The sequence below is a fragment of the Patagioenas fasciata genome, chromosome 28, assembly GCF_037038585.1.
Source record: "Patagioenas fasciata isolate bPatFas1 chromosome 28, bPatFas1.hap1, whole genome shotgun sequence".
NCBI classification, from domain to species: domain Eukaryota; kingdom Metazoa; phylum Chordata; class Aves; order Columbiformes; family Columbidae; genus Patagioenas; species Patagioenas fasciata.
Window position 1 is genome coordinate 6,118,463 of NC_092547.1, and position 24,301 is coordinate 6,142,763.

The following is a 24,301-nucleotide window of genomic DNA, read 5'->3' on the forward strand; positions in this document are numbered from 1 at the left end:
TCCAGGCCACGCCCCCGCATAACTTAACCCCGCCCCTTTAAGCTCCGCCTCCTTCTACAAGCCCCGCCCATACTCATCCCAGCCCTGCCCTATCAAACAACCCTACTTCTTAACCCCGCCCCTTTCTAACACAACCACACCCATCTTAGCCACGCCCTCCTTCAAGCACCACCCAACTTAGCCCCACCCCTTGTTCAAGTCCCACCCAAACTCTTCTTAGCCACGCCCCTTATGACCCACCACACCCACCTTAGCCCCTCCTCTTTCATCAGCCCCACCCCTTTCTGTGAGCCTCGCCCACATTCTCTTAGCCACGCCCCACATTTTAAGCACCGCCCATCTTAGCTCCGCCTCCTTTAAGCCCCACCCCACCACGCGTGTCCACTCCAGGGGGGTTCCCGTGGGAGGGTCCCAGGATGGGTGGGGCCGGGTGTGGTCACAGGCGGGGCTATAGGGTGTGTAGGGCGTGGCCTATCTGGGTGTGGCCCCTCGGGGCATGGCCGGTGATGAAGAGGGCGGGGCTTATCCCTTGGACCTCCCCCATCCTCACATCCCCTCCCAATGTCCCCATTCCTGCTCCCCCCGCCCTGCTGTCCCCAGGGGTTTGGGGACACGGGGGGGTCACACACCCCAGAGCCCCCGGACGCCCCCGCCAGCGTTGCATATTTTATTGGATCAAAGTTACAGAGATGGGGGGGAGGGTAAAATAAAAAATAAATAACCCTCTGCCCCCCGCGGGCACCGCCCCCCCCCCCGCCCCGGGATGCCGGGGGGCAGAGGGCACAGGACCCCCCAGCCTGTCCGTCTGTCCTGGGGGGGCTGCGGGAGCTATGTACAGAGTGACACCGTCCGTCTGTCCGTGGGGGGTGAGTGACGCCGTGACCCCCGGGCCCTGGCAGCGGGTGGGGGTCCGGGGGGATTCCCGGTCCGGGGGGCCCGGTGCCCCCCCTCAGTCCTCGGTGATGCCCTTGGCCCGCAGCTCCTCCTGCACCCGGGCGAGGTACGTGGGGTCGGGGTACCCGAACCTGGGGGCGGGGGCGGGTCAGTGTGCGCCCCCCACGGCTGGGTGCTGCCCCCCCCAACCTGCCCCAGGCGTCCCCCCCACCCAGGGACAGTGCCCCCCCAGCCCCCCAAAACCCGCCCCAAGGATGCTCCTTCCACCCCCCAGCCATACCAGGGATGATGCCCCCCATGGGTGTCCCCCCCATCCCAAACAGGTGCCAGGGATGGTGCCCCCCCACTCCCCCAAAACCTGCCCCGGGGTGTCACCCCATCCCAAACGGGTGCCGGGGATGGTGCCCCCCCAGCACCCCAAAACCTGCCCCGGGGTGTCCCCCCCATCCCAAACGGGTGCCAGGGATGGTGCCCCCCAGCCCCGGGGTGTCTCCCCCATCCCAAACGGGTGCCAGGGATGGTGCCCCCCAGCCCCGGGGTGTCCCCCCCATCCCAAACGGGTGCCGGGGATGGTGCCCCCCAGCCCCGGGGTGTCCCCCCCATCCCAAACGGGTGCCGGGGATGGTGCCCCCCAGCCCCGGGGTGTCTCCCCCATCCCAAACGGGTGCCAGGGATGGTGCCCCCCAGCCCCGGGGTGTCCCCCCCATCCCAAACGGGTGCCAGGGATGGTGCCCCCCAGCCCCGGGGTGTCCCCCCCATCCCAAACGGGTGCCGGGGATGGTGCCCCCCAGACCCGGGGTGTCCCCCCCATCCCAAACGGGTGCCAGCAATGGTGCCCCCTCAGCCCCCCAAAACCTGCCCCAAGGACGCTCCCTCCCCCCCGGGGCTCCCCACACCCATCCCCGTGGCGATGCCCCCCAACCTCCCCCCGCCGGCCGTGCCCCCCACCCACAGCTGGGGCCCCCCCGTGCAGTTGGTCTTGTGGTGGATGTCGTTCCAGGTGATGACGTTGGCGCGGCCGGTGGTCATGGAGGTGCCCACGGTGAAGGTCAAGCGCTGCGCGAACGCCTTGCGGAACAGCGCCAGCACCTTGTTCCCCTCGGGGCAGTCGGGCAGGTACGCGACGCGCGTGGTGCCGGGGTAGCGCACCCCCGGGTTGGGGTGCTCCGCCTGGGGGGGGCACGGGCTGGGGCACCCCGCGGGGCTTGGGGGCACCCCGGGGGGTCTGGGGGCACCCCAGGGGGTCTGGGGGCACCCCGAGCGGTTTTGGGGTAGCCCAAGGGGCTTGGCAGCACCCTGAGGGGTTCAGAGGCACCCCAGGGGGTCTGGGGGCACCCCGGGGGGTTTGGGGGCAACCCCCGGGGCGCTTGGGGGCACCTCGGGGGGTCTGGGGTCACCCTGAGGGGTCTGGGGGCACCCTGGGGGGCTTGGGGGAACCCCGAGGGGCTTGGGGGCACCTCGAGGGGTCTGGGGGCACCCCACGGGGCTTGGGGTCACCCCAAGGGGTTTGTGGGCACCTGGGGATGCCAGGGGCACGAGGTTGAGTTGGGACACCTGGCAGGTTTTGGGGGAGCCTGGAAGGGGTTTTAGGGTGCTCAGGGATGCCTGTGGCACCCAGAAGGGCCTGAGGATACCAGGGGTGCTGGGTTGGGGGCACCCAGCAGGGTTTGGGGTGCCCAGAGGTGCCCATTACACCCATCATGGTTTGGGGGTGCACCCAGGGTACAGAGATGGGTTGGGGGCACCCAGAAATGTTTTGGGTACCCAGGGTTGCCCGCGATACCCAGCAGCGTTGGGGGGTGCCCAAGGCCACCAATGCCACCGAACTGAAGCGCAGCACCCAGCGCCTTTTGGCAGCACCCAAGTGGGACCAGAGCCACTCATCAGGATTCGGGGGCGCCCATGAGGATTTAGGGGTGTCCAGGCCACAGAACCAAGCGGTAACCCCCACCACCTTCCGTGCCACCCAACGGCACCCACCCCGCCGAGAAGCCCCCCAAGGGGCCCCGTCTTACCCCTTGGACGCCGGGCGGGAAGACGTACTGGATGATGATGGTGCCGAAGCTCTCGTAGCCGGGCAGCGGCAGCCCCGCGTCGCGCGTCACCAGCATGCGCCCGTTGGGGGGCTGGTTGCCCACCAGGGTGCCGTAGAAGCGGCCGCACATGGGGCAGGCGGTGCGCACGGCCAGCGCCCGCGTGATGCAGTCCTCGCAGAATGAGTGCCGGCACTTCTCCAGCGTCTTCATCTTCTGGATCTCCCCGAGGCAGATGGGGCACTGCCGCTCCGGCTCCTCCTCCCGCCACGACGGGCCCCCCCCGCCCGCCGGCGGGGCCCCCCCCCGCCCGCCCCCGGAGCCGCCGCCGGGCTCCAGGACGGTGGCGACGCGGCCGAGCAAGTCGTCGTGGCGCTGGGTTTTCTTCTTCAGCTCCTTCTCGGTCTCCTTCAGTAGGGCCTTAAGGGCCTTGCGGGCTGGGCAGAGCCCCCCCGGGGGGCCGGGGGGGGGCACGAAGAGCTGCAGGACGTAGATGTCGGAGGTCTCGCCGTCCACCATGATGGTGACCTTGGTCTCCTCCTTCAGCCGCGCCAGCTTGGCCGGGCTCTCCTTGGTCAAGAAGTCCCAGACGCGCTTGGAAACGGTCACTTTGTTTTTGGTGGCCCCCCCGCAGGATGACATCCTGGAGAGGACAAAGGACACTGCGGGGGGACCCCCGGGGGGCAGGGGTTAGAGGGACACGCTCAAGGTGTCCCCCCAATGTCCCCCCAAGGGTGTCCCCACAGCACCGAGGGGACGTTTGCTGCCCAAGGTGGCACCTCAGGGATCAAATTGGCCCCCTCCTCAAACAATGAGTGGGCCAACCCCATGGGGGGCGGGGGCGAGGGACCCCCCAACCCCAGTGGGATATGGGGGGACATTTGCCCACCCAAGGATCAAACTTGCCTCCCCCCATCAAAAAATGAGCAACCCAAGGGGGGGTCACAGCCCCCAAACCCACGGGAGGTGATGAGGTTTGGGGACGCCCCTCCCCCCCAGCACAGCACCCCCATCCCAGGGGGAGGAGGGGGTTCCCCACCCCCTGGGGGGTCCCCAGTCCCGGGGGGGTGACACCCACCTGGCGAGCCCATGGGGGACAACACGAGCCAGACACCAGCGGATCAGCGGAGCCACGAGCCACAGGCTGGGGGGACACGGGGGGGACACGGGGGGGTCACACTGTGTCCCCCAGCACAATTCCCCCCCTCCGAGGAGCCCACCCCCCACCGGGAGACCCTACAACAACAACAGCAGCATAACCTGCCCCCCCCGGTGTCCCCAGGAGACCCTACGATAACAAACAGGCCCGGTGACCCCCCCAGAGCAGCTGCAGGGGGCCACAAGCTCCTCAGCATCCCCACACACACTTTCCAGCCCCCCAGAGCCCCTTCAGCACCCCAGGACTGGGGGGGGTGTTTACCCGTCCCTACATGTGGGGGGGTCCCCACTGCTGGGGGCGCTGCGAGCGCTGCCGCCCCCCCCGTTACGGGGTCGCCCCCCCAAGAGCTTCCCGGGGTATCCATGCAGGGCGGGCAGGATGGGGAGAGGCCGGGCCGGGGCGCGGGGGGCAGGAGCGGGCCCGGGGGGCTGGGCAGGAACGGGGGTCCGGATGATGCCCAGAGGGGACCCGGGGGGGAATGACAGGCCCGGGGGGGCCTCCGGACGGGCGCGGCGGCCCGTTCGCGGGGGTCGCGGTAGGCCCGGGGGAGGAGGCCGGGCCAGGCCGAGGGGGCAGGCCCGGGGAAGGCCGGGCCCGGTGGCGCCGGTAGCGCGCAGGAAGGGTCCCCCCGCCCCCCACCCCGGACCCACCATCGCCGGGCGGCCGGAGCATGGCGGGGGGGCGGCGAGGCCGGGGCGGCGGCGGCGGCGGCGGCGGCGGGGGGGCCGAGCCCGGAGCCGCCGCGTGTCACGTGATCACGCGGGGCGGGGCCGCCATGGCAACGGGGCGGGGGCCATGGCAACGGCGCGCGGCGAGGGCGGGGCTGGGGACGGAGGACCGGGCCCGTCGCCATGGGAACGGCGCGTGATGGGGAGGCGTGGCTGGAAGAGCGGGGCGGAGCCAGAGGAAGGGGCGGGGCCAGGAGTCCCGGTACACGGCGCACGCCCGGGAGGGATCTCGGTAACCGAGGGAGTTCCTGGGGGGGTTCCCGGTAACCGGGGGGGTTCCTGGGAGGGTTCCCCGTAACCGGGGGGGTTCCTGGGAGGGGGTTCCCGGTAACCGGGGGGGTTCCTGGGAGGGGTTGAAGGGGTCCCGGTAACGGGGCAGAGCCGGGTCTGGTTCAATAATTTATTTCTTAGGACACAGTGAAACCCTCCGGTGCGGGGGGGCCGCTGGTAACGGAGGGGGTGGTCACACAGGGCACCCCATGGGAACTGGGGTCCCCCCAAGGAGTTGCAGTAAGGGAGGGGGCTCTGGTGACCCCCCGGGGTCCCATATTGGGGGGGAACAGGGAATGGCCCCAGACCCCCCCGGCCTGGCTCAGAAGGGGGGCACCACCCCTGCCCCCCCCTTACCCTGGGGCAATTAGTGTTCAGTTGTCCCTCCCCCCCCGGGGAAGGGGGGAGGCAGAAGAGTCCCGGCTGCCCTTGTGTTTGGGGGGAGCCCCAGATCCCCCCTGGCTGAAGGGGCAGAGCCTGACCCCCCACCAGACCCCCCCTTAATAAAGTTAAGGCACTTGAAGAGCAAAACCCCAGGGAGAGGGGGGGAACTGGGGGCTGTGCACACCGAGTGGGGGCAGCACATCCTGGGGGGGACTCTTGGTCCAGAGGGGCCTCTCGGTCCAGGGGGCCCCCCTAAGCAAAGATGTTGGTGATGAAGTCGAGGAAGCGCTTGGCGTATTGCTCGGGGTGCACCGTGGAGATCTCCGCTCCGGCCTGGGGGGGACACAGGGTCAGACCCCCCCAACACCACCGACCCCCCCAGGACACCCCCCCACCATCACCAACCCCCCAAGAACAGGTAGCAGAAGGAAGCCCCCAGTGTCCCCCCATCCCCCCTCTTGCACCCCAACAAAGCTCTAACCAACCTACCCCCCTAAAAAACAAGGGGCACATCCCCTGCTAAGCCCCTAAACACAAGGGGGGGCCTGCCCGTGCTCCCCCGTTTTGGGGTGCCCCCTCACCCCGTGTTTGACGGTCTTGGCCGCGTGCGCCGCCTTCTTGCGGGCGTCGTACTGGGTGAGGACGTCGATCAGCCCCATGAAATACACCTCGCGGCGGGGGGCGTCTGCGGGGGGGCACGCGGGGGTCAGCACCCCCCGGCCCCCACGCCCCCCCACCCCAAACCCCCCGGCTCACCCTCGGTGCCGCGCAGGGCGTAGACGTCAACGCAGGGGTCGAAGTCGCCGGGGCCGAGGGGGCGGTGGGAGTTGAGGTAACTGCCGATCCCCTCGGGGGAGGTGCCGTAGGAGCCCCCCCCCCAAACTGGCCCCCCCCCCGCCTCGTCACCCCCTCCTGTGGCCCCCCCGTCATCTTCCTCCACCTCCTCCTCCTCCTCCTGTTCTGCCCGCCCCACCTCATGGATGCCCAGGAGGAGACTGTAATCCATGATCTTCAGCTGCACCAGGAACTGGGGGGGGGGCAACAAGAGGTTATTTGGGGTTGGGGGACACCCTGATGGCCAGGGGGTGCATCCCTCCCCCTCATAGCTCCCCATTGGGGGCAGCTCCCCAGTTCCCCCACCTCTACGTCCCTCTTGAGCTTCTCCATGAATTCCCTCTGCGCCTCCTCGCCCACGTAGACCTTCTCGTTCTTGTTCAAGAAGTCCATGTCCTTCAGGGTGGGCAGCTCCTTGCCCTGGGGGGGGCAGAACCCCCAAGAATATCAGTTCGGGGATGGGGGCAGATAGGGGTTCCCCAGGAATGAAAGGGACACCCCAAAGCAGAGGACGTGTGTAGTGGTCAAAGGGTTGGATCTCCTGTGTTGGCCTCGTTAGGATAACGAGCCAGCGTTATGGGGGGCAGGTAATGAGCTGTTAATATTGGGGGGGGTAGTGAGGCCTGGAGACCCTCCCCTCACATTCTGGGGGGTCACAATGCCACCCCAACCCCAGTACCTTCTCCTTGTCACTGGCTTCTCGGGACACGAGTGAGCCCTGGAAAGACACAGGAGGGGAATCAGAGGTGACAGGAGGCGACAGGGGGTCCTGTCCCCCGGGGGGTCTCCGGTGGGGTGGGGGGGGACACCCCGGTACCTTCAGGTCGTACTTCCGGTGCACGGGGAGGCGGTGGCTGAACGTGTTCCTCATGACCAGCAGGTAGGTCTCCTCGCTGTCCACGCTCACCCGGTACATCCCCAAGAAGCGGGGCAGCAGCGTGCTCCCGTGACACTGCACCACGTACTGGGGGACGGGGACAGGACGGTGACACCAACACCCCACGGTCCCCCCGCGGCCCCCCCAGCCGTACCTGGTGGTAGTGGGACAGGAGATCGTGGACGTCGGCCACGTCCTCGCTCGAGAGCTCCTTCGCCACCAGCGTGCGGTCGGACGAGAGGAGGAACCGCCGGTCGCTGCCCTCCCAGTGCGGGGGGCTCCGCGTCAGCGACACCTGTTTTGGGGGGCGCACAACGACGTCGAGCTCGAGGGGGTCCCCTAAAGCGGGGACAACCCCACCTCCATGGGGCGTCCCCCCACCTGATAGTCCTGGTCGTCGATGCCGAAGCGCTCGCGGAGGTTGCGGAAGACTTGGGGACAATATTCCTTGAACTTGAAGTGGCTGGGGAGGTTCTCCCTGAGGGTTTTGGGGGAAAACGTGAGATATTGGGGGTCACTCCCCGGCCCCTCCGCCCCGTGCCCCCCCGCGCCCCCTCACCGGTTGAAGAGGTGGTTGTTGACCTTGATTTTGGAGCTGGCCTTGAAGTCGTCGGGCAGCAGCATCACGGGCAGCGGGACCTGGCTCAGCTCGTTGATCTGCGGGGGGTCGGGGACCCCCAAAACGGGGACAACCGGGGGCCGTTAACCCCGCATTGCGGGGGTCCCGGGGGGGGCAGTCCCGGTAACGGCGAAGAGCTGGAGGGTGCTGAGGGGTCCCTGGGGGGTCCCGGTAACGGGGAGGAGCAGAGGGGTCCCGGGGGAGGCCCCGGTAACGGGGAGGTGCCGGTTCCGGTTCAATAATTTATTTCTCAAAGCTCTGGTGTCCCCAGGCGGGGCCGGGGGTTCAACGGGCCCCGGCGGTCCCTGCGGCGGGGGCTCCCGCGGTGCCGAGGCCCCGGCGCCCGGCCTCACCTGGTGGTTAACGCCCCAAGCCAGCACGGCCAGGAGCGGGTCGGCGGCCCGCGGCACCTTCACCCGCTGCGGCACGAACCGCTTCTGCTTCTTCTTGGTCTTCGTGCGCGGCGCCGCGGGCCCGCTCGCTGCTGGCGCCGCCGCCGCCATGGCCGCCGCGCTTCCGCCCGCCCCGCCGTGGCGCCGGAAGCCGGAAGCCGCCCGCCGGAAGTTGGGTGAGGGCAGCCCTCTTCCCACCCGCCGCGCATACGCCCTGCGCCCGCAGCGACTCCGCGCCCAGTGCAGGGGACGTGTGAGCCCTGTAGAGGCAGCGCGATCCCTTCAAGAGGTGTGTGCCCCCTATAGGGGATGTGTGAGCCCCGCCCCGCCCCGCCCCGCCCCGCCCCGCCCCGCCCCGCCCCGCCCCGCCCCGCCCCGCCCCGCCGCCCCAGTTCCCCCCGACTCCTCTCAGTATCTCTGACCTTTATTGAGCCGCTCCCGGGGGGGCGGGACATGCAGCGCTGAGCGGGGGGGGGGATGGGAGGGGGGGACGGACCCCGGGGGACCCCCCAAACACACGGGGGGGCGCTGGACCCCCAGGGACCTCCCAGACACGCGGGGGGGGCACAGCAGGTCCCGGGGAGTTGGGGGGGGGGGCACAGCCGAAGTGTCAAGCGTGGGGACGGAGGAGGTTGCAAGGAGGGGGGGCTGACCCCCACTCGGGGGGGGACACCCGTATTTTGGGGGGGGGGCCCAGACATTCCTCCAGGTATCGGCTTAAGGCATCTCGAAGCGGCCCCGCGATGCACCCCCAGCCCCGGCGGGGCCCCCCGGAGGGTGGGGGGATCCGAGGGGGAGTGTGGGGAGCCCGCAGCCCCCCCCATCCGGGGGACGGGTTCCCCCCTCGCCGTGGGGCGGGACGAGGCGAGCACGGGGGGGACACGGAGGTGACACCGGGACATGCGAGCGGAGACGGGTCCGGCGGGACCTGCGGGGGGGACACAGAGTTGGGGGTGTCCCCAGGGGACGGGGGGCGCTGGGAGGGTCCCCCGTACCTGCGGGGGGGCATTAGCTGGCCGCTGTCTCCTGGCGCATGGGGAAGAGCTGCGATTGCTCCTCGGCCTCGCAGGCGCAGGACAGGTCACTCCTGGGGGGGCACGTGGGGAGGGGTCAGCCCGGTCCTGGCCCCACCCCCGGGCCCCCCCAGCCGTTGGGCCCCCCGTACCTGTTGTCGTTGATGTCTGTCACGTTCCCTGCAAGAAAGAACAGCGGCTCCAGGGGGGTGATGGGGACCCCCAACACACCCTCATCCCACAATTGGGACCCCCCATACCCTCCCCAGGGCCCCCCCCTCACCGTTATCCACGTTGAGCTGCTGATAAACGTCCGGGGGGCTGCTGGAGAGCGTGGTGGCGACATTGCCAAAGCTGGGGGGCGCACAAGACACCTTGGGACACCCCCCAGGCACTGCTGGCAGCGGGGGGGTCACCCCATTCCCTACGTCCCTCTATCACCCCACAAACCCCATGCCCCCCACCCTGTCTATAGCATCTCTGTCAGCCCCCCATACCCTGTGCCCCCCAGTCCCCGCATGCCCCCAGCCCCCCTGTTCTCTGCCCCATGTGTCCCGCCCCCCAGCATCCCCCTGCACCCTCTCCCTGCACCCCCACGTCCCCCCAGGACCCCCCCATGTCTTCCCGCCTGTGACCCCCAGTCTCCGCACGCCCCCCGCACTCACAGGCCCTGGGGGCCGGGCAGGGCCCCCCCCGCGGGGTACCCCTGGAAGAGGCTGTTGGTGTAGCTGAGCCCGGGGGGCGACACCGCCGGCACCTGCCCGGGTCGCACCGGCTTGGCTGGAGGGACACACACGGGGGGGCTGAGGGGCGCTGACTGGCACCCCCTGCACCTCAGCTCCCCCGGGGTGCCGCCCCCGCCCCTGTGCGAGCACCACAGGGGGTGCCGGGTGCCCCCCGTACCGATGTGTCCCCCCATCCCGTACCGATGTGCGCGCTGTGCGCCCTGCGCGCTCCCCACACCGATGTGTCCCACCCCCCGTACCGATGTGCGCGCTGTGCGCTCCCGCTCCCCCATCCCGTACCGATGTGCCCCCCCATCCCGTACCGATGTGCTCCCCCATCCCGTACCGATGTGCTCCCCCATCCTGTACCGATGTGCTCCCCCATCCCGTACCGATGTGCTCCCCCATCCCGTACCGATGTGCTCCCCCATCCCGTACCGATGTGCTCCCCCATCCCGTACCGATGTGCCCCCCCATCCTGTACCGATGTGCTCCCCCATCCCGTACCGATGTGCGCGCTGTGCGCCCTGCGCGCTCCCCGCACCGATGTGTCCCACCCCCCCGTACCGATGTGTCCCCCCCATCCCGTACCGATCTGTCCTCCCCATCCCGTACCGATGTGCGCTCCCGTTCCCCCATCCCGTACCGATGTGCGCGCTGTGCGCTCCCGCTCCCCCATCCTGTGCCGATGTGCCCCCCCATCCCGTACCGATGTGCGCGCTGTGCGCTCCCGCTCCCCCATCCCGTACCGATGTGCGCGCTGTGCGCTCCCGTTCCCCCCATCCCGTACCGATGTGCGCGCTGTGCACTCCCGTTCCCCCCATCCCGTACCGATGTGCGCGCTGTGCGCTCCCGCTCCCCCATCCCGTACCGATGTGCGCGCTGTGCGCTCCCGTTCCCCCCATCCCGTACCGATGTGCGCGCTGTGCGCTCCCGCTCCCCCATCCCGTACCGATGCCCCCCCCATCCCGTACCGATGTGCCCATCCCGTACCGATGTCCCCTCCCCCCCGTACCGATGTGCGCGCTGTGCGCCCTGCGCGCCCCCCGGGCGCCCCCCCGGGCCCGCACGGCCTCGCGGATCCGCTCCACCTCCTGCTGGTAGCGCCGCTTGTCCAGGCGCGCGCCCTCCTTGGCCTCCCTCAGCGCGGCCTCCAGGGCCTGCACGCGCCCAGCCGTAGCGCGCAGCCGCTTCTCCAGCTTCGGAAGCTCGCAGCGCAGGTCTGCATTGTCACGGACCAGCTGCGGGCGACACGGGCACGCTGACACCCCCCAGCGCCCATCAGTGCCCATCTGCATTGTCACGGACCAGCTGCGGGCGACACGGGCACGCTGACACCCCCCAGCGCCCATCAGTGCCCATCTGCATTGTCACGGACCAGCTGCGGGCGACACGGGCACGCTGACACCCCCCAGCGCCCATCAGTGCCCATCTGCATTGTCACGGACCAGCTGCGGGCGACACGGGCACGCTGACACCCCCCAGCGCCCATCAGTGCCCATCTGCATTGTCACGGACCAGCTGCGGGCGACACGGGCACGCTGACACCCCCCAGCGCCCATCAGTGCCCATCTGCATTGTCACGGACCAGCTGCGGGCGACACGGGCACGCTGACACCCCCCAGCGCCCATCAGTGCCCATCTGCATTGTCACGGACCAGCTGCGGGCGACACGGGCACGCTGACACCCCCCAGCGCCCATCAGTGCCCATCTGCATTGTCACGGACCAGCTGCGGGCGACACGGGCACGCTGACACCCCCCAGCGCCCATCAGTGCCCATCTGCATTGTCACGGACCAGCTGCGGGCGACACGGGCACGCTGACACCCCCCAGCGCCCATCAGTGCCCATCTGCATTGTCACGGACCAGCTGCGGGCGACACGGGCACGCTGACACCCCCCGGCTGTGCCCCGCCCCCCGGTGCGCAGCACCCGCAGGATCCGGCACCCCCGGCAGCCCCGGCTCAGCCCCTGGGTACCCCCAGCCGGGGTTTTCAGCCCCTGCAGCGCCCGGGGGGTCCCAGCCCCCCAGCGGTGCCCCCGCAGCCACGTGCAGCAGTGAGGCTGGAGGGAGCGAGTCGGGGGGGCACCACAGCCAGGCGGGGGGGCAGCAGGAGGGGGGGCAGGAAAGTGCTGGAGGTCAGGGCAGTGCTCCCCCCCCGCTGCAAAACTGGGGGGGCGGGGAAGAGGGGGTCAGTCCCCCTCCCCCACGTGTGTCCTCCCCGGGGGGGCAGAGTGGGGGGCCCCCCACGCGTGTCCTGTGTGGGTGCAGTGGGGGGTGGCGGTACCTTGGATACCCAGAGATCCAGCTAGGGAGGAGGCAGCGGGGGGGGCAACAGAGCGGGCATCAGCGTGTGCCCCCCCGGCCATGCCACCCCCACGGGGGGGCTTTGCGCGGGGGGGACACCGGGATGGAGCTGGGGGGGCAGGAAAGCAACGGGGGGCTTGCAATGCAGGGGGGCTGGAGGGGGGTGATGGCGTGGGGGAGCCTGGGGGGTACCGGGGTGGTGCCCCCCCCTCCAGCCCCCCGCCCACCTGTTTGTGAACCTTTGTAAGCTGCTCCAGGTTGTTCTCAAGAAAGGAAATCTTCTGCTTCTGGGAGTGCAGCCCCCCGCTGTCCTCGGGCTCCAGCTCTGCGCTCTGGGGGGCGTGGGGGGCATGGGGGGCGTGGGGGGCCATGGGCCCCCCGGGTCTGCACGGCCCCCCCGGCTCTGCACGGACCCCCTGGCACTGCACAGCCCCCCCAGCTCTGCACGGCCCCCCCACCCCGCCATGGCCCCCCCGGCTTTGCATGGCCCCCCCGGCACTGATCACCCCCCTCCACCTGCCCCGCGACCCCAAACCCAGCTCGCAGCCCCCACGACACTGCCCTGAGACCCCCCCGAGACCCCCAACCCGAGCCAGCCCCCCCACGATGCCCAAGACCCCCAACCCAACCTGGGACCCCCAGGCTGGGACACCCCCGATGGGACTCCCCAAATTTTTAACCCCCTCTTTGCCCCCCCCATTTTGCCCCCCCCTCACTTTCTTGACTCGAGTTGTGACGTCTTGAACAAACAGCTTGCGCAGGTTGTGGAGGGTCTGGAGTTCACGGGCCTGGGGGCGGGGAGGGGTGCACGGTGACCCCCAAACCCCTCCAGCCCCCCCAGGCCCCCCAGCCCCCCCCACCTACCACGGTCTCCTCCAGCCCCTTCAGGTCCTGCTTGGACTGCTCATGGCGCTCATAGAGGAATCTGGGGGGACACGGGGGGTCACCCCGAGGTGGGGGGGTCACCCCGAGGTGGGGGTCCGGGGGTGTGGGGCGCGGGGACCCCGGCTCACGTGAGCTCCTGCAGCCGCGCGGCCTTGGCGCGCTCCTCCCCCCGCAGCGCCTCGTGCTCCCCCCGCAGCTTCTCCAGCTCCAGCTCCAGCTTCTGGTTCAGGCTGCGGGACGGATGGACGGACGGACGGACAGTCAGGGGGATGGACAGACCCGCGGGGGCATCCGGGGACAGGGTAAAGGTCAGGGATGGGGTCAGCGATGGGGTCAAGGTCAGAGATGGGGATGGGGGCATCTGGGGTTGGAGATGGGAACGGGGTCAAGGTTGAGGTCGAGGATGGGGTTGGGGTCAAGGATGGGGACGAGAGCGGTTTCTGGGTTGGGGACGGGCTGGGGCTGGAGTCAGGGCTGGGCTCGGGGTCAGGGCTGGGCTTGGGGTCAGGGCTGGGCTCGGGGTCGGGGTCAGGGTCGGGGTCAGGGTCGGGGTCAGGGTCGGGGTCGGGGTCGGGGTCAGGGTCAGGGTCAGGGTCGGGGTCGGGGTCGGGGTCAGGGTCGGGGTCAGGGTCGGGGTCGGGGTCAGGGTCAGGGTCGGGGTCAGGGTCGGGGTCAGGGTCAGGGTCGGGGTCGGGGTCGGGGTCAGGGTCGGGGTCAGGGCCAGGCCACTCACTCCCGCAGCTCGTCGATGGTTTTCTGCCGCGCGTTGACCTCGTCCCGCAGCCGCGCCAGCTGCTTGTGCTGTGCCTCGCGCTGGCTCTCCAGCTGCAGTGCCAGCGCCTGCGCCCCCCCTCAGCACCCCAAGCCCCCCGGGGGCCCCACAAAGCCCCTGGGGTCCCCAAAACCCCCCAGGGGCCCCACAACCCCTTGGGGTCCCCAAAACGCCCCCAGGGACCCCACAACCCCGTGGGGTCCCCAACACCCCCCAGGGATGCCAACACCCCCAGGGGACCCTGCACCCCCTGGGGTCCCCGATAACCTCCTGGGGATCCCAGCACCCCCCAGGGACCCAAACCCTCCCCCAGGGCCCCCAAAACCCCCTGGAGGCACCAACACCCCCCAAGGACCCCCAGACTCCCCTGGGACCCCCACCCCACCCCCAGGACACCCCACCTGCCATAAGGACCCCGAAATCCCCTCCTGGGCCCCCACACCCTTCAGGGACTCCAACACCCCCAGGGGTGCCCTTCCCCCTGGTCCCCCTCACCTTGACCTCGGCCGTGTCGGGGGTCTCATCCTGCTCCCCCTCCTTCCGCGCCCCAACCTGCACTGTCTCTGTGGGGCAGAGCTCGTGTTGGGGGGAGCTCTGGGGACCCCCCGAGTCCCACTGTGAACCCCCCAACCCCCTAAGCCCCCAAGTTCTGATGGACCCTCGCCCCCCTGAGCCCCCCCAGCCCCCTGAGCCCCCCCAGCCCCCTGGGCACCCCCAGCCCGCACCCTGGGCCTGCAGCCGCGCCAGCTCCTCGCTCAGGGCGTCGTGCGACTCCTCCAGCTGCCGCTTCCTCAGCTCCACGGTCGCCATGTACTCGGTCAGCGAGCGGATCTTGGCCTCGTGCTGCGGGACCCGCCGCGGTCACTGTCCCCTGCCCGGGGACACGCGCCACCACCCCCCGGCACCCCGGGGCACCCAACCATGGGGACACCCAACCATGGGGACAACAAACCACGGGGACACCCAACCATGGGGACACCCAACCATGGGGACACCAAACCACAGGGACACCAAACCACAGGGACACCCAACCATGGGGACACCCAACCATGGGGACACCAAACCACGGGGACACCCAACCATGGGGACACCCAACCATGGGGACAACAAACCACGGGGACAACAAACCACGGGGACACCAAGCCCTGAGGCCACCATACCCCAGGGCCACCAGACCATGAGCCACCAAAGTCCAGGGCCACCACAGCCCAGGGCCACCCAGCCCTGCGATCCCCACCGCGCTGGTGTCACTCGTGCGGCGGCCGCCGCGCTGTCCCGCTGCGCGCACCTGGGAGATGAGGAGCTGGCAGGAGGACAGCTCGCGGCCGGTCACCTCCATCTTGCGGTGACATTCCACCTGCAGGCTCTCCAGCTGCCGGCACCGCTTCACCACCGACTTCACCTCCGACTTGATCTTGCTGATGTAGAGCCGGGCGACCGTGAACTCCTCCTCGATGGCCCCGCTCACCTCCACGGGCTGCCGGGACAGGGCAGCGTCACGCGGCGTGCTGTGACACGGCGTGCTGTGACACGGCGTGCTGTGACATGGCGTGGGGTGGCGTGACATGGCGTGGGGTGGCGTGACACGGCGTGGGGTGGTGTGACACAGCATGGAGTGACATAACAGGGTCATGGCATGTTGTGGTACATACCACGCACAGGTATGGCACACGGGTATGGCACGGAACGGGCATGGCACACACGGGCACACACGGGCACACGCGGGCACACGCGGGCACACACGGGCACACGCGGGCACACACATGGGCACAGTGCGGCACAGGCTTGTGCTGCACACGGGGACAGAACAGCACGACAAGGGGACAGCACGGGCACGATGTGCACATGGGCACAGCACAGATCGGGCACAGCACACGTGGGGACAGCACAGCACGGGTACAGGACCCGTATGACACCCACATGGCACACGGGTACAGCACACGCACGACACCCACACGGCACACGGGTACAGCACACGCACGACACCCACACGGCACACGGGGACAGCACACGCACGACACCCACACAGCACACACGGGTACAGCACACGTATGACACCCACATGGCACACGGGTACAGCACACGCACGACACCCACACGGCACACGGGGACAGCACACGCACGACACCCACACGGCACACACGGGGACAGCACACGCACGACACCCACACGGCACACGGGGACAGCACACGTATGACACCCACACAGCACACACGGGGACAGCACACGCACGACACCCACACGGCACACGGGTACAGCACACGCACGACACCCACACAGCACACACGGGGACAGCACATGCACGACACCCACACAGCACACGGGGACAGCACACGTATGACACCCACACAGCACACGGGGACAGCACACGTATGACACCCACACAGCACACACGGGGACAGCACACATACGACACCCACACGGCACACGGGGACAGCACACGTATGACACCCACACGGCACACGGGGACAGCACACGCACGACACCCACACGGCACACGGGGACAGCACACATACGACACCCACACGGCACACGGGGACAGCACACGCACGACACCCACACGGCACACGGGGACAGCACACGCACGACACCCACACAGCACACGGGGACAGCACACATACGACACCCACACAGCACACACGGGGACAGCACACGTATGACACCCACACAGCACACACGGGGACAGCACACGCACGACACCCACACAGCACACGGGGACAGCACACGCACGACACCCACACAGCACACGGGGACAGCACACGCACGACACCCACACGGCACACGGGTACAGCACACGCACGACACCCACACGGCACACGGGGACAGCACACGCACGACACCCACACAGCACACACGGGGACAGCACACGCACGACACCCACACGGCACACGGGGACAGCACACGCACGACACCCACACGGCACACGGGGACAGCACACGCACGACACCCACACAGCACACACGGGGACAGCACACGCACGACACCCACACGGCACACGGGGACAGCACACGCACGACACCCACACGGCACACGGGGACAGCACACGCACGACACCCACACGGCACACGGGGACAGCACACGCACGACACCCACACGGCACACGGGGACAGCACACGCACGACACCCACACGGCACACGGGGACAGCACACGCACGACACCCACACGGCACACGGGGACAGCACACGCACGACACCCACACGGCACACGGGGACAGCACACGCACGACACCCCCGCGGCACCGCGGGCCCGCCCCCGCCCTCACCAGCTTGATCTCGCCGTTGCCCACGATGACGCTGAACTCGCTCAGGTCGCGCATCAGCCCGTTCAGCACCTCGGCCGCGCGGCGCCGCTGCTGCCCCCCCAGCTCCCGCACCCGCGCCAGCTCCGACTCCAGCGACAGCGTCGTGGCCTGCGGGGGGGGGCCTGAACCCCCACACCCCCGCACCCCCGCAGCAACCCCCCCGCACCCCGGGTCCCACTCCTGCAGCAACCCCCCCGCTCCCCAACATCCCACTCCCGGTCCCCCCGGAGCGCCCAGTCTGCCATCCCCGTTTCAGGGGAGTTTCCCAGTTTGGGGTGTGGTTTGGGGGGGTGTCCCTTTTCTGGTGTGGGGGGTTTGCTCTCCGGGGTGTGGTTTAAGGGGCGGGGGTCCCCCTCTTTGTGCTTCCATTTGAGGAGGCACTCTGGGAGTCCCAGCGGGGTCCCCAGTAGAAATTCCGGCTGGGTTGGAACTTGGGGTTCCCAGTCGCAGAGACACTCTGCTGCTCCCAGTAAGGTCCCAGTGAAGCTCCCAGCTAACGGGGGTCCCCGGGGGGCAGCGGGCTCGGTCACCTCGGTGCGGGCCAGCTCGTCGGCCAGGCGGCGGTTGTGGCGCCCGGTGTCCTCGGCCTCCTGCGCCTTGCGGTCGTAGCTCCGCGCCAGCTCCTCCAGCGCCGCCAGCACCTCGGCCACCTCGGCGCGCGCGGCGCCGTGCTCGGCCCGCAGGGCAGCGAGCTCCCGGCGCGCCGCCTCGCCGCCCCCCCGCGCCGCCGCCAGCACCTGCGGGCCGCGGGCGCCCAAGGGGTCACAGGGGTCCCAAGGGGTTCCCGGGGTCGGGTGGGGGTCCCAAGGGGTCCCAGGGGTTCCCGGGGTCAGGGGGGGGGTCCCAAGGGGTCCCAAGGGGTTCCCGGGGTCGGGGGGGGGTCCCAAGGGGTCCCAGGGGTCCCAAGGGGCCAGGTTTGGGGTCCCAAGGGGTCCCAGGGGTCCCAAGGGGCCAGGTTTGGGGTCCCAAGGGGTCCCAGGGGATCAGGGTGAGGGGTCTCAGAGGGAGCCCCAGGGGTCCCAGGGGTCCCAAGGGGCCAGGTTTGGGGTCCCAAGGGGTCCCAGGGGATCAGGGTGAGGGGTCTCAGAGGGAGCCCCAGGGGTCCCAGGGGTCCCAAGGGGCCAGGTTTGGGGTCCCAAGGGGTCCCAGGGGGTCAGGGTGGTGGGTCTCAGAGGGACCCCAGGGGTCCCAAGAGGTCCCAAGGGGTCAGGTTAGGGGTCCCAAGGGGTCCCAGGGGGTCAGGGTGGGGGCTCTCAGAGGGAACCCCAGGGGTCCCAAGAGGTCCCAAGGGGTCAGGTTAGGGGTCCCAAGGGGTCCCAGGGGGTCAGGGTGGGGGCTCTCAGAGGGAACCCCAGGGGTCCCAAAGGGTCCCAGGGGGTCAGGGTGGGGGGGTCTCAGAGGGGTCGCAGGGGGTCAGGGTGGGGGGGTCTCAGAGGGAGCCCCAGGGGTCCCAAGAGGTCCCAAGGGGTCAGGTTAGGGGTCCCAAGGGGTCCCAGGGGGTCAGGGTGGGGTCCCAGGGGTCAGTCTGGGGTCCCAGCAGGGTGAGGATCTGGGGCTCATTCAGACAGAGATGGGGGCCATGGGGGCTGGGGGGCCCCTCACCTCCTCCTGGTCCAGCATCTGCTGCTTGAGCTTCTCCATGATTTGGCTCTGCTGGTTGATCTCGTCATCCTGGGCGGGGTGGGGGGGACGAGAGTGTCTCAGGGTCCTGGGGGTCCCGGCAGGTCTCGATGGGACCCCCTGGAAGGGGGGCACTTGGGGGATCCCCACCTTGTCATCCAGCTGCTTGTAGAGCTTGCGGATCTCCTCCTCGTACTTGCGCCGCTCCTCCTCCGAGATGCGGATGACGATGGAGGAGCCGCTGTTGTCGTCGAGGGGGGTGTCACCCGCGGGCCCCGTCCCCGGCCCCGTCCCCTCGCCCGGCCCGGCCTCCTCGGCCCCGCTCAGCTGCTCCGTCTCCGGCACGGCCTCCCCTGCGGACGGAGCCTCAGTTCCTCACCCGCTGCTGGTGCTGTGGGTCGGGGGGATGGGGTCCCCTCCCGGATGCCGGGGTCCCCTCCCGGATGCCGGGGTCCCCTCCCGGGTGCCGGGCTCCCCCTCACCGCTCCGCCAGCGGCTCAGCTCGGCCTCCAGCCTGGCGATGGTCTCCTTGAGCGCCTTGTTCTTCTCTTTCTCCTTCTCGTACTTCTTCTTCCACTGCTCAGCCGTCAGCTCCAGGTTCACGGACGCCGTGTTCTTGATGGTCTTGGCCCTGGATCGGGGGGAGACCCTCAACCACGACTCCCCCTTTGCAGGGACCCCTCCTGATGTGCCCATCAGAGTGACCCAGGGCTTGGGACCCCCCGGTGCAGCCCCCGCCCTGGGAAATGTTCGGGGGGTGGGGGGCAGGGTTGTTGTGACGCATGGGGTGCAGCTGGGGTGCAGTTGGGGTGCAGCTGGGGTGCAATGGGTGCATGGGGAGCAGTTGGGGTGCAATGGGTGCAATGGGTGCATGGGGAGCAGTTGGGGAGCAGTTGGGGTGCAATGGGTGCATGGGGAGCAATTGGGGAGCAGTTGGGGTGCAGTTGGGGTGCAATGGGTGCAGTGGGTGCATGGGGAGCAGTTGAGGTGCAATGGGTGCATGGGGAGCAGTTGGGGAGCAGTTGGGGTGCAGTTGGGGAGCAGTTGGGGTGCAATGGGTGCAGGGGATGAGCCGGGTGCAGCTGGGGTGCAGAGGGCGCAGGGGCACCCCGACCCCCGCCCCTCCCCACCTCTGCCCGAACATGAGGGTGGACTTGGTCTCGGCGTCGTTGTAGCTGGAGGGGGAGCAGCAGATGAACATGGTGGTGCGGCAGTTCCCCCCAGCGAGTCCTGCAGGATCCGCGTCATCTTGCTGTCCCGGTACGGCACGTACGCCTTCTGCGGGGGACACGGGGGCTCAGCGGTGTCCTCAGCGCGGGGACCGGGGGGCGGGGGGACACCCACCGTGCCCTCAGCCAGCGCCGAGATGACGTTGCCCAGCGCTGAGAGCGACTTGTTGATGTTCTTGGCCTCGTCCAGCACGGCGCCCTCGGCCCCCGTCTTGCTGACCTGTGGGGGGGGGCAGGTCAGAGACCCCCCGTGGGGACACCCCCAGCCCAGGGACAGCCCTGAGACCCCAAACCCGTGGATGTCAGTAGACCCCAAATCCAGAGCCTCTTCTTTCAAAGACCCCCCTCCATAACCCCCCAGTCCCACATCCCCCAGCCCAGGGTCCCCCTCACCCAGCCCCCCCGGGTGGGGTCCCCCCACCTTCTCGCTCCCCGCCAGGTCCACCAGGTAGAGCTTCCCGCTGAGCTTCTGCTCCGTCTCCACGTTCTCCTGCTTGATGTTGATGAGGAAGATGCTGTGGCTGCGGGAGCTGTGCTCGTTCATGTCTGCGGGACGGGGAGAGCTGCACACCCGGGCCCCCGGGACCTCCCGGGACCCCAAACCCCCTGACACCCCCATGAACTCCCCGGGACCCCCTAGCACCCCACAGTGTCCCCAAGGATCCTCCACAGCACCCCAGGGACCCTATAGTACCCCAAGGACCCCAGTGTTGTCCCAGTGACCCCACAGCACCCCAGGGACCCCCAGAGCACCACAGGGACCCCTATAGCACCCCAGAGACCCTCACAATACCCCAATGACCCCCACAACGTCCCAGGGACCCCCATGGTGCCCCAAGGACCCCTCCAGGTCCCCCAGCACCCCAGGGACCCCAATCCCACCCAGGCACCACCCCCAGCCCTACACCCGCACATCCCTGCCCCCCCATGTTGCCCCGTGTCCCCCGTGTCCCCCGTGTCCCCCGTGTCCCCTGGCGCTCACTGGTGACAGCCACATGCCGGTTGGACTTCCCCTCGTCGATGACATCCAGGATCTCCTCGGGGCTGGAGACGAAGCGCTCGGTGCAGCCCTGGGGGGCAAGGGGGGTGAGACCACAGGGCCCCTCTGGGGGTGTCCCTTGGAGGGGTGTGTGTCCCAAAACAAGGGACCCTGTGGTTCCCTCCTCACCTTGACGTAGGGAACACGGTTCTTGTCCTCGTGCACAGACAGGTTGGTCTTGGTCACTGGGGGGGGACAGGGGGTGAGGGGGCTGGGACCCCCCCGGATGCCCTAGAAGCTCCCAGTGCTCCCCAGTGTCCCCCACTCACTGTCCAGCAGGTCCCGGATCTTGTCCAGGTAAATTTCAAAGTAAGAAACCTGTAAGAAGGAACCGGGGAGGGGGTGTCAGGGCACGGGGGGTCAGGAGCCCCCTCCTGCCCCCCCCAGTCCCTCCAGCCCCCACCTTGATGTGGAACTCCAGGTTCTCGTCCATGGCGTAGATGTGGCTGAAGATGTCCTGGGCGATGCGGGGGATGATGCCCATCTGCTGCGGGTCGTGCAGTTTGCCCTGGGGGGCATGGGGGGTGAGCACCCAGGGGGCGCCAGGACCCAGCGGTGCTGCCCCCCCCAAACCCCGGCCCCTCACCTCCATGGTGTGGGTCTTGCCCGACGACGTCTGCCCGTAGGCAAAGATGGTCCCGTTGTACCCGGCCAGCACGTCTGGGGGGGTGAGGGTCGGTAGGGACCCCCGGGCCCCCCCAACCCAGAGAGCCACCCCAGAACCCCCCCGACCCCTAGGGGCACCCCTGAGATCCCCGAACTCCCTGAACCCCCCCAAGTCACCTGAGGTCACCTCCAAGACCCCCCAAGGACCCTTGAGACCTCACAGACCCCCCCGGGATCCCCGGAGATTGCAGTGACCCCCTCGCAAAATAAAAATTCCACAGGGACCCCCAAGACCTCGTAGACACCCCCATCCCCCCCAACCTGCCCCATCACCCCCCAACCTGCCCCTGTCACCTCCCAGCGCCCTCCAGTGTCCCCAGGGATCTGGGGGTCCCAGAGGGGGGTCCCAGCTCTGCCCCCCAGGCCCCCCCAGACCCTCACCCTTGACGATCTGCATGGCGCAGGCGTGGTAAACCTGCTCCTGCGTGGTGTTGGGGGGGAAGACGCGGTCGAAGACGTAGGGTTTGCCCTGGGGGGGGACACAGGACAAGGGGGGTCAGAGGCCAGGAGAGACCCCCCCGCAGGCGCTGGCGGTTGTGGCAGCCTCAGGTATGGGGGGGCCCGTAAGTTCCAGTGAATCCCAGTAAGGGATGTGGGGGGTTGCAGGGTGCGGGGGTCTCACGCAGCTTTAATCCCATCGTACCCTCCCCGGCCCCCCCAGAAAGCCTCACAGATCCCACAGATGCCCAGAGACCCCTGTCCCGCCCCTCAGAGACCCCCAGCCTCCCACGGCCCCTCATAGCCCTTCATAGCCCCTCATAGCCCCCCCATAAAACCCCATAGACCCTCTCACCCCCACCATAGACCCCCCACCCCTCGACCCCCCCCGGGAGCTGTCCAGGCCCCGGTGCTGAACCGCGGCAGCCACCGCGGCACAGCGGGACACGGGGACACACGGGCACGGGGACACACGGGGACAGGCGGCGACACCAGCACCCCCCCCGCAACCGCCGCAGCGACGGCGCAGGCACAACCGCACCCCCCCGCGCACCCCCCACCCCCCGCAGAACCCCCCCGCACCCCCACCCCACGCATCCCTCACTCTCAGCCCCCCCACTCACACCCCCCCACCCCACGCGCACCCCCCGCAACACCCCGCATTGCGCCGGCACCGCCGCACAGCGACACGACGCCACCCACGGAGCCCCCCGCCTCGGGACCCACCCCACCCCAAGGACCCCTGAGCACCCCCCCCAGCTTCACCCCTTAACAAAGGGCCGGGCCGCAGCTGGGCGGGGGGGGCAGGATCTGCGGCAAACATCCCCCGCCCGGGGCCCGATCGCGGCCCCCCCGGGGGTCAGGGCGTCTCCGCTCATTGTAAACAACACCCCCCCCCGGCACTGGGCCAGACTGGGGAAACCGGGAGCATCCTTAGAAAAGGAATGGGGGGGGCGGCAAGGGAGGGGCATGCGGGGGGGGCAGGGGAAACGCCCCGGGGGGGCAGGGGAGTTACCGGCCACACCCAAGGTGATCCCCCCAAAACAGGCCATGCCTCCCCAGATTGACTGTCACCCCCCCATGCCTGTTATCCATCAACATGGCTCTTCCCCCCCACCCTCCCCGAGGCTTGGGGGGGGGTCCCCGTGCCCCCCCCGCACTCACCCCCACCACGACGCTGTCGTCGCCCTGGAAGACGGGCAGGAACTTGTCCCCCCGCAGGATCTCGGCCTGGTTGAGGGGCCGGAACCGGCACAGGACCTTGATGCTGCACTCGGCGCTGGGCTCGGCCATTTTGGGGGGCCGGGGGCGCGGTGAGAAGAGTTTGGGGGGCGGCTGGAGAGGCCCAAGGGTACCTGAGGGTGTGGGGTGTCACCCGGGGATGCAGGTGGTACCCGAGGATGCTCCTGGCAACCTGAGGGTCAAGTGGTACACAGGGATGCGGAATGATGCTCAGGGATGCAGGATGCTGCCCAGAGGTGTCGGGTGGTACCCAGGGATGCTGGGTGGTACCCAAGGGTGCAGGATGCTGCTCAGAGATGCAGGATGCTGCCCGGTGGTGCTGGGCAGTACCCAGAGATGCTGCTCAAGGATGCCGGGTGATACCCAGAGATGCAGGATGCTCTCAGGGATGCAGGATGCTGCCCAGAGATGCCGGGTGGTACCCAGGGATGCAGGATGCTCTCAGGGATGCGGGAGGGAGGATGGCGCCGCGGGGGGGGTGTTCCGCAGCGCTCCTGCTGCCCCCTGCTCCAGTGACCGTGCTGCTGTCGCCACTGCAGCCCCGGTACCGGCTGAGGGGGGGGAAGGGGGGAGAGGCCGCCCCCCGCTCGCACACACCCCCCCTCCGCCTTAAGGTGGAGCTGCGCGCCGCTCTTAAGGTGGACGGAGATGGAGGGTGCGGGGACCGCCCGGCGCTGGGAACCGTCCTCCCACACTGCTGATTCATTGCAGGGGTGGGGGGGACAAGACCCTGTCCCGGCTGGGGGGGGTCGGCGCAGGGCCAGTCCCCCCCAACTCCCCCCCCAGCGCGGGCAGCCAGCGGTCCTGACTCATCCCGCCCCCCCCGCCGTGTCCTTGGTGGCCCCGCCCAGCCTGGGGAGGGCAGGGACGT

The 24,301-nt window shown here is 69.4% G+C and overlaps 3 protein-coding genes across 4 annotated transcripts; all 3 read right to left on the reverse strand.

Moving 5' to 3' along the window:
• Positions 1 to 653: 653 nt before the first annotated feature.
• On the reverse strand, positions 654 to 4,880 carry DTX3 (deltex E3 ubiquitin ligase 3). Of its 2 annotated transcripts, none has more exons than XM_071799946.1 (5): positions 4,737 to 4,880; positions 4,006 to 4,071; positions 2,910 to 3,589; positions 1,847 to 1,962; positions 654 to 1,025 (listed from the first exon to the last, which is right to left on the reverse strand). In XM_071799946.1, exons 2-5 carry the CDS (start codon positions 4,016 to 4,018, stop codon positions 950 to 952), a joined length of 885 nt encoding a protein of 294 aa, XP_071656047.1. In that variant the 5' UTR covers positions 4,019 to 4,071; positions 4,737 to 4,880; the 3' UTR covers positions 654 to 949. The 2 variants fall into 2 exon arrangements, with proteins under 2 accessions (XP_071656047.1, XP_065715068.2); XM_065858996.2 differs by having other exon boundaries at positions 1,847 to 2,064; positions 4,737 to 4,879.
• A 320-nt stretch (positions 4,881 to 5,200) lies between these two features.
• PIP4K2C (phosphatidylinositol-5-phosphate 4-kinase type 2 gamma) lies at positions 5,201 to 8,340 on the reverse strand. Its single transcript, XM_065858988.2, has 10 exons — positions 8,152 to 8,340; positions 7,739 to 7,836; positions 7,561 to 7,657; positions 7,334 to 7,474; positions 7,120 to 7,266; positions 6,982 to 7,020; positions 6,609 to 6,722; positions 6,225 to 6,495; positions 6,050 to 6,153; positions 5,201 to 5,801 (listed from the first exon to the last, which is right to left on the reverse strand). Exons 1-10 carry the CDS (start codon positions 8,299 to 8,301, stop codon positions 5,721 to 5,723), a joined length of 1,242 nt encoding a protein of 413 aa, XP_065715060.1. The 5' UTR covers positions 8,302 to 8,340; the 3' UTR covers positions 5,201 to 5,720.
• Positions 8,341 to 8,598: 258 nt separating this feature from the next.
• KIF5A (kinesin family member 5A) lies at positions 8,599 to 24,212 on the reverse strand. The gene is given in 31 exon segments (XM_071799977.1): positions 8,599 to 9,118; positions 9,186 to 9,277; positions 9,356 to 9,383; positions 9,487 to 9,557; positions 9,869 to 9,983; positions 10,944 to 11,169; positions 12,465 to 12,569; positions 12,954 to 13,025; positions 13,102 to 13,162; positions 13,251 to 13,352; positions 13,856 to 13,962; positions 14,390 to 14,457; positions 14,620 to 14,737; positions 15,183 to 15,371; positions 17,158 to 17,304; positions 17,727 to 17,933; positions 18,799 to 18,867; positions 18,967 to 19,169; positions 19,299 to 19,447; positions 19,947 to 20,040; positions 20,043 to 20,094; positions 20,161 to 20,265; positions 20,467 to 20,591; positions 21,028 to 21,115; positions 21,214 to 21,269; positions 21,354 to 21,402; positions 21,488 to 21,592; positions 21,671 to 21,744; positions 22,132 to 22,219; positions 23,353 to 23,602; positions 23,701 to 24,212. Coding segments are annotated over 29 exon segments (3,081 nt in total). The 5' UTR covers positions 23,482 to 23,602; positions 23,701 to 24,212; the 3' UTR covers positions 8,599 to 9,118; positions 9,186 to 9,198.
• Positions 24,213 to 24,301: the final 89 nt, after the last annotated feature.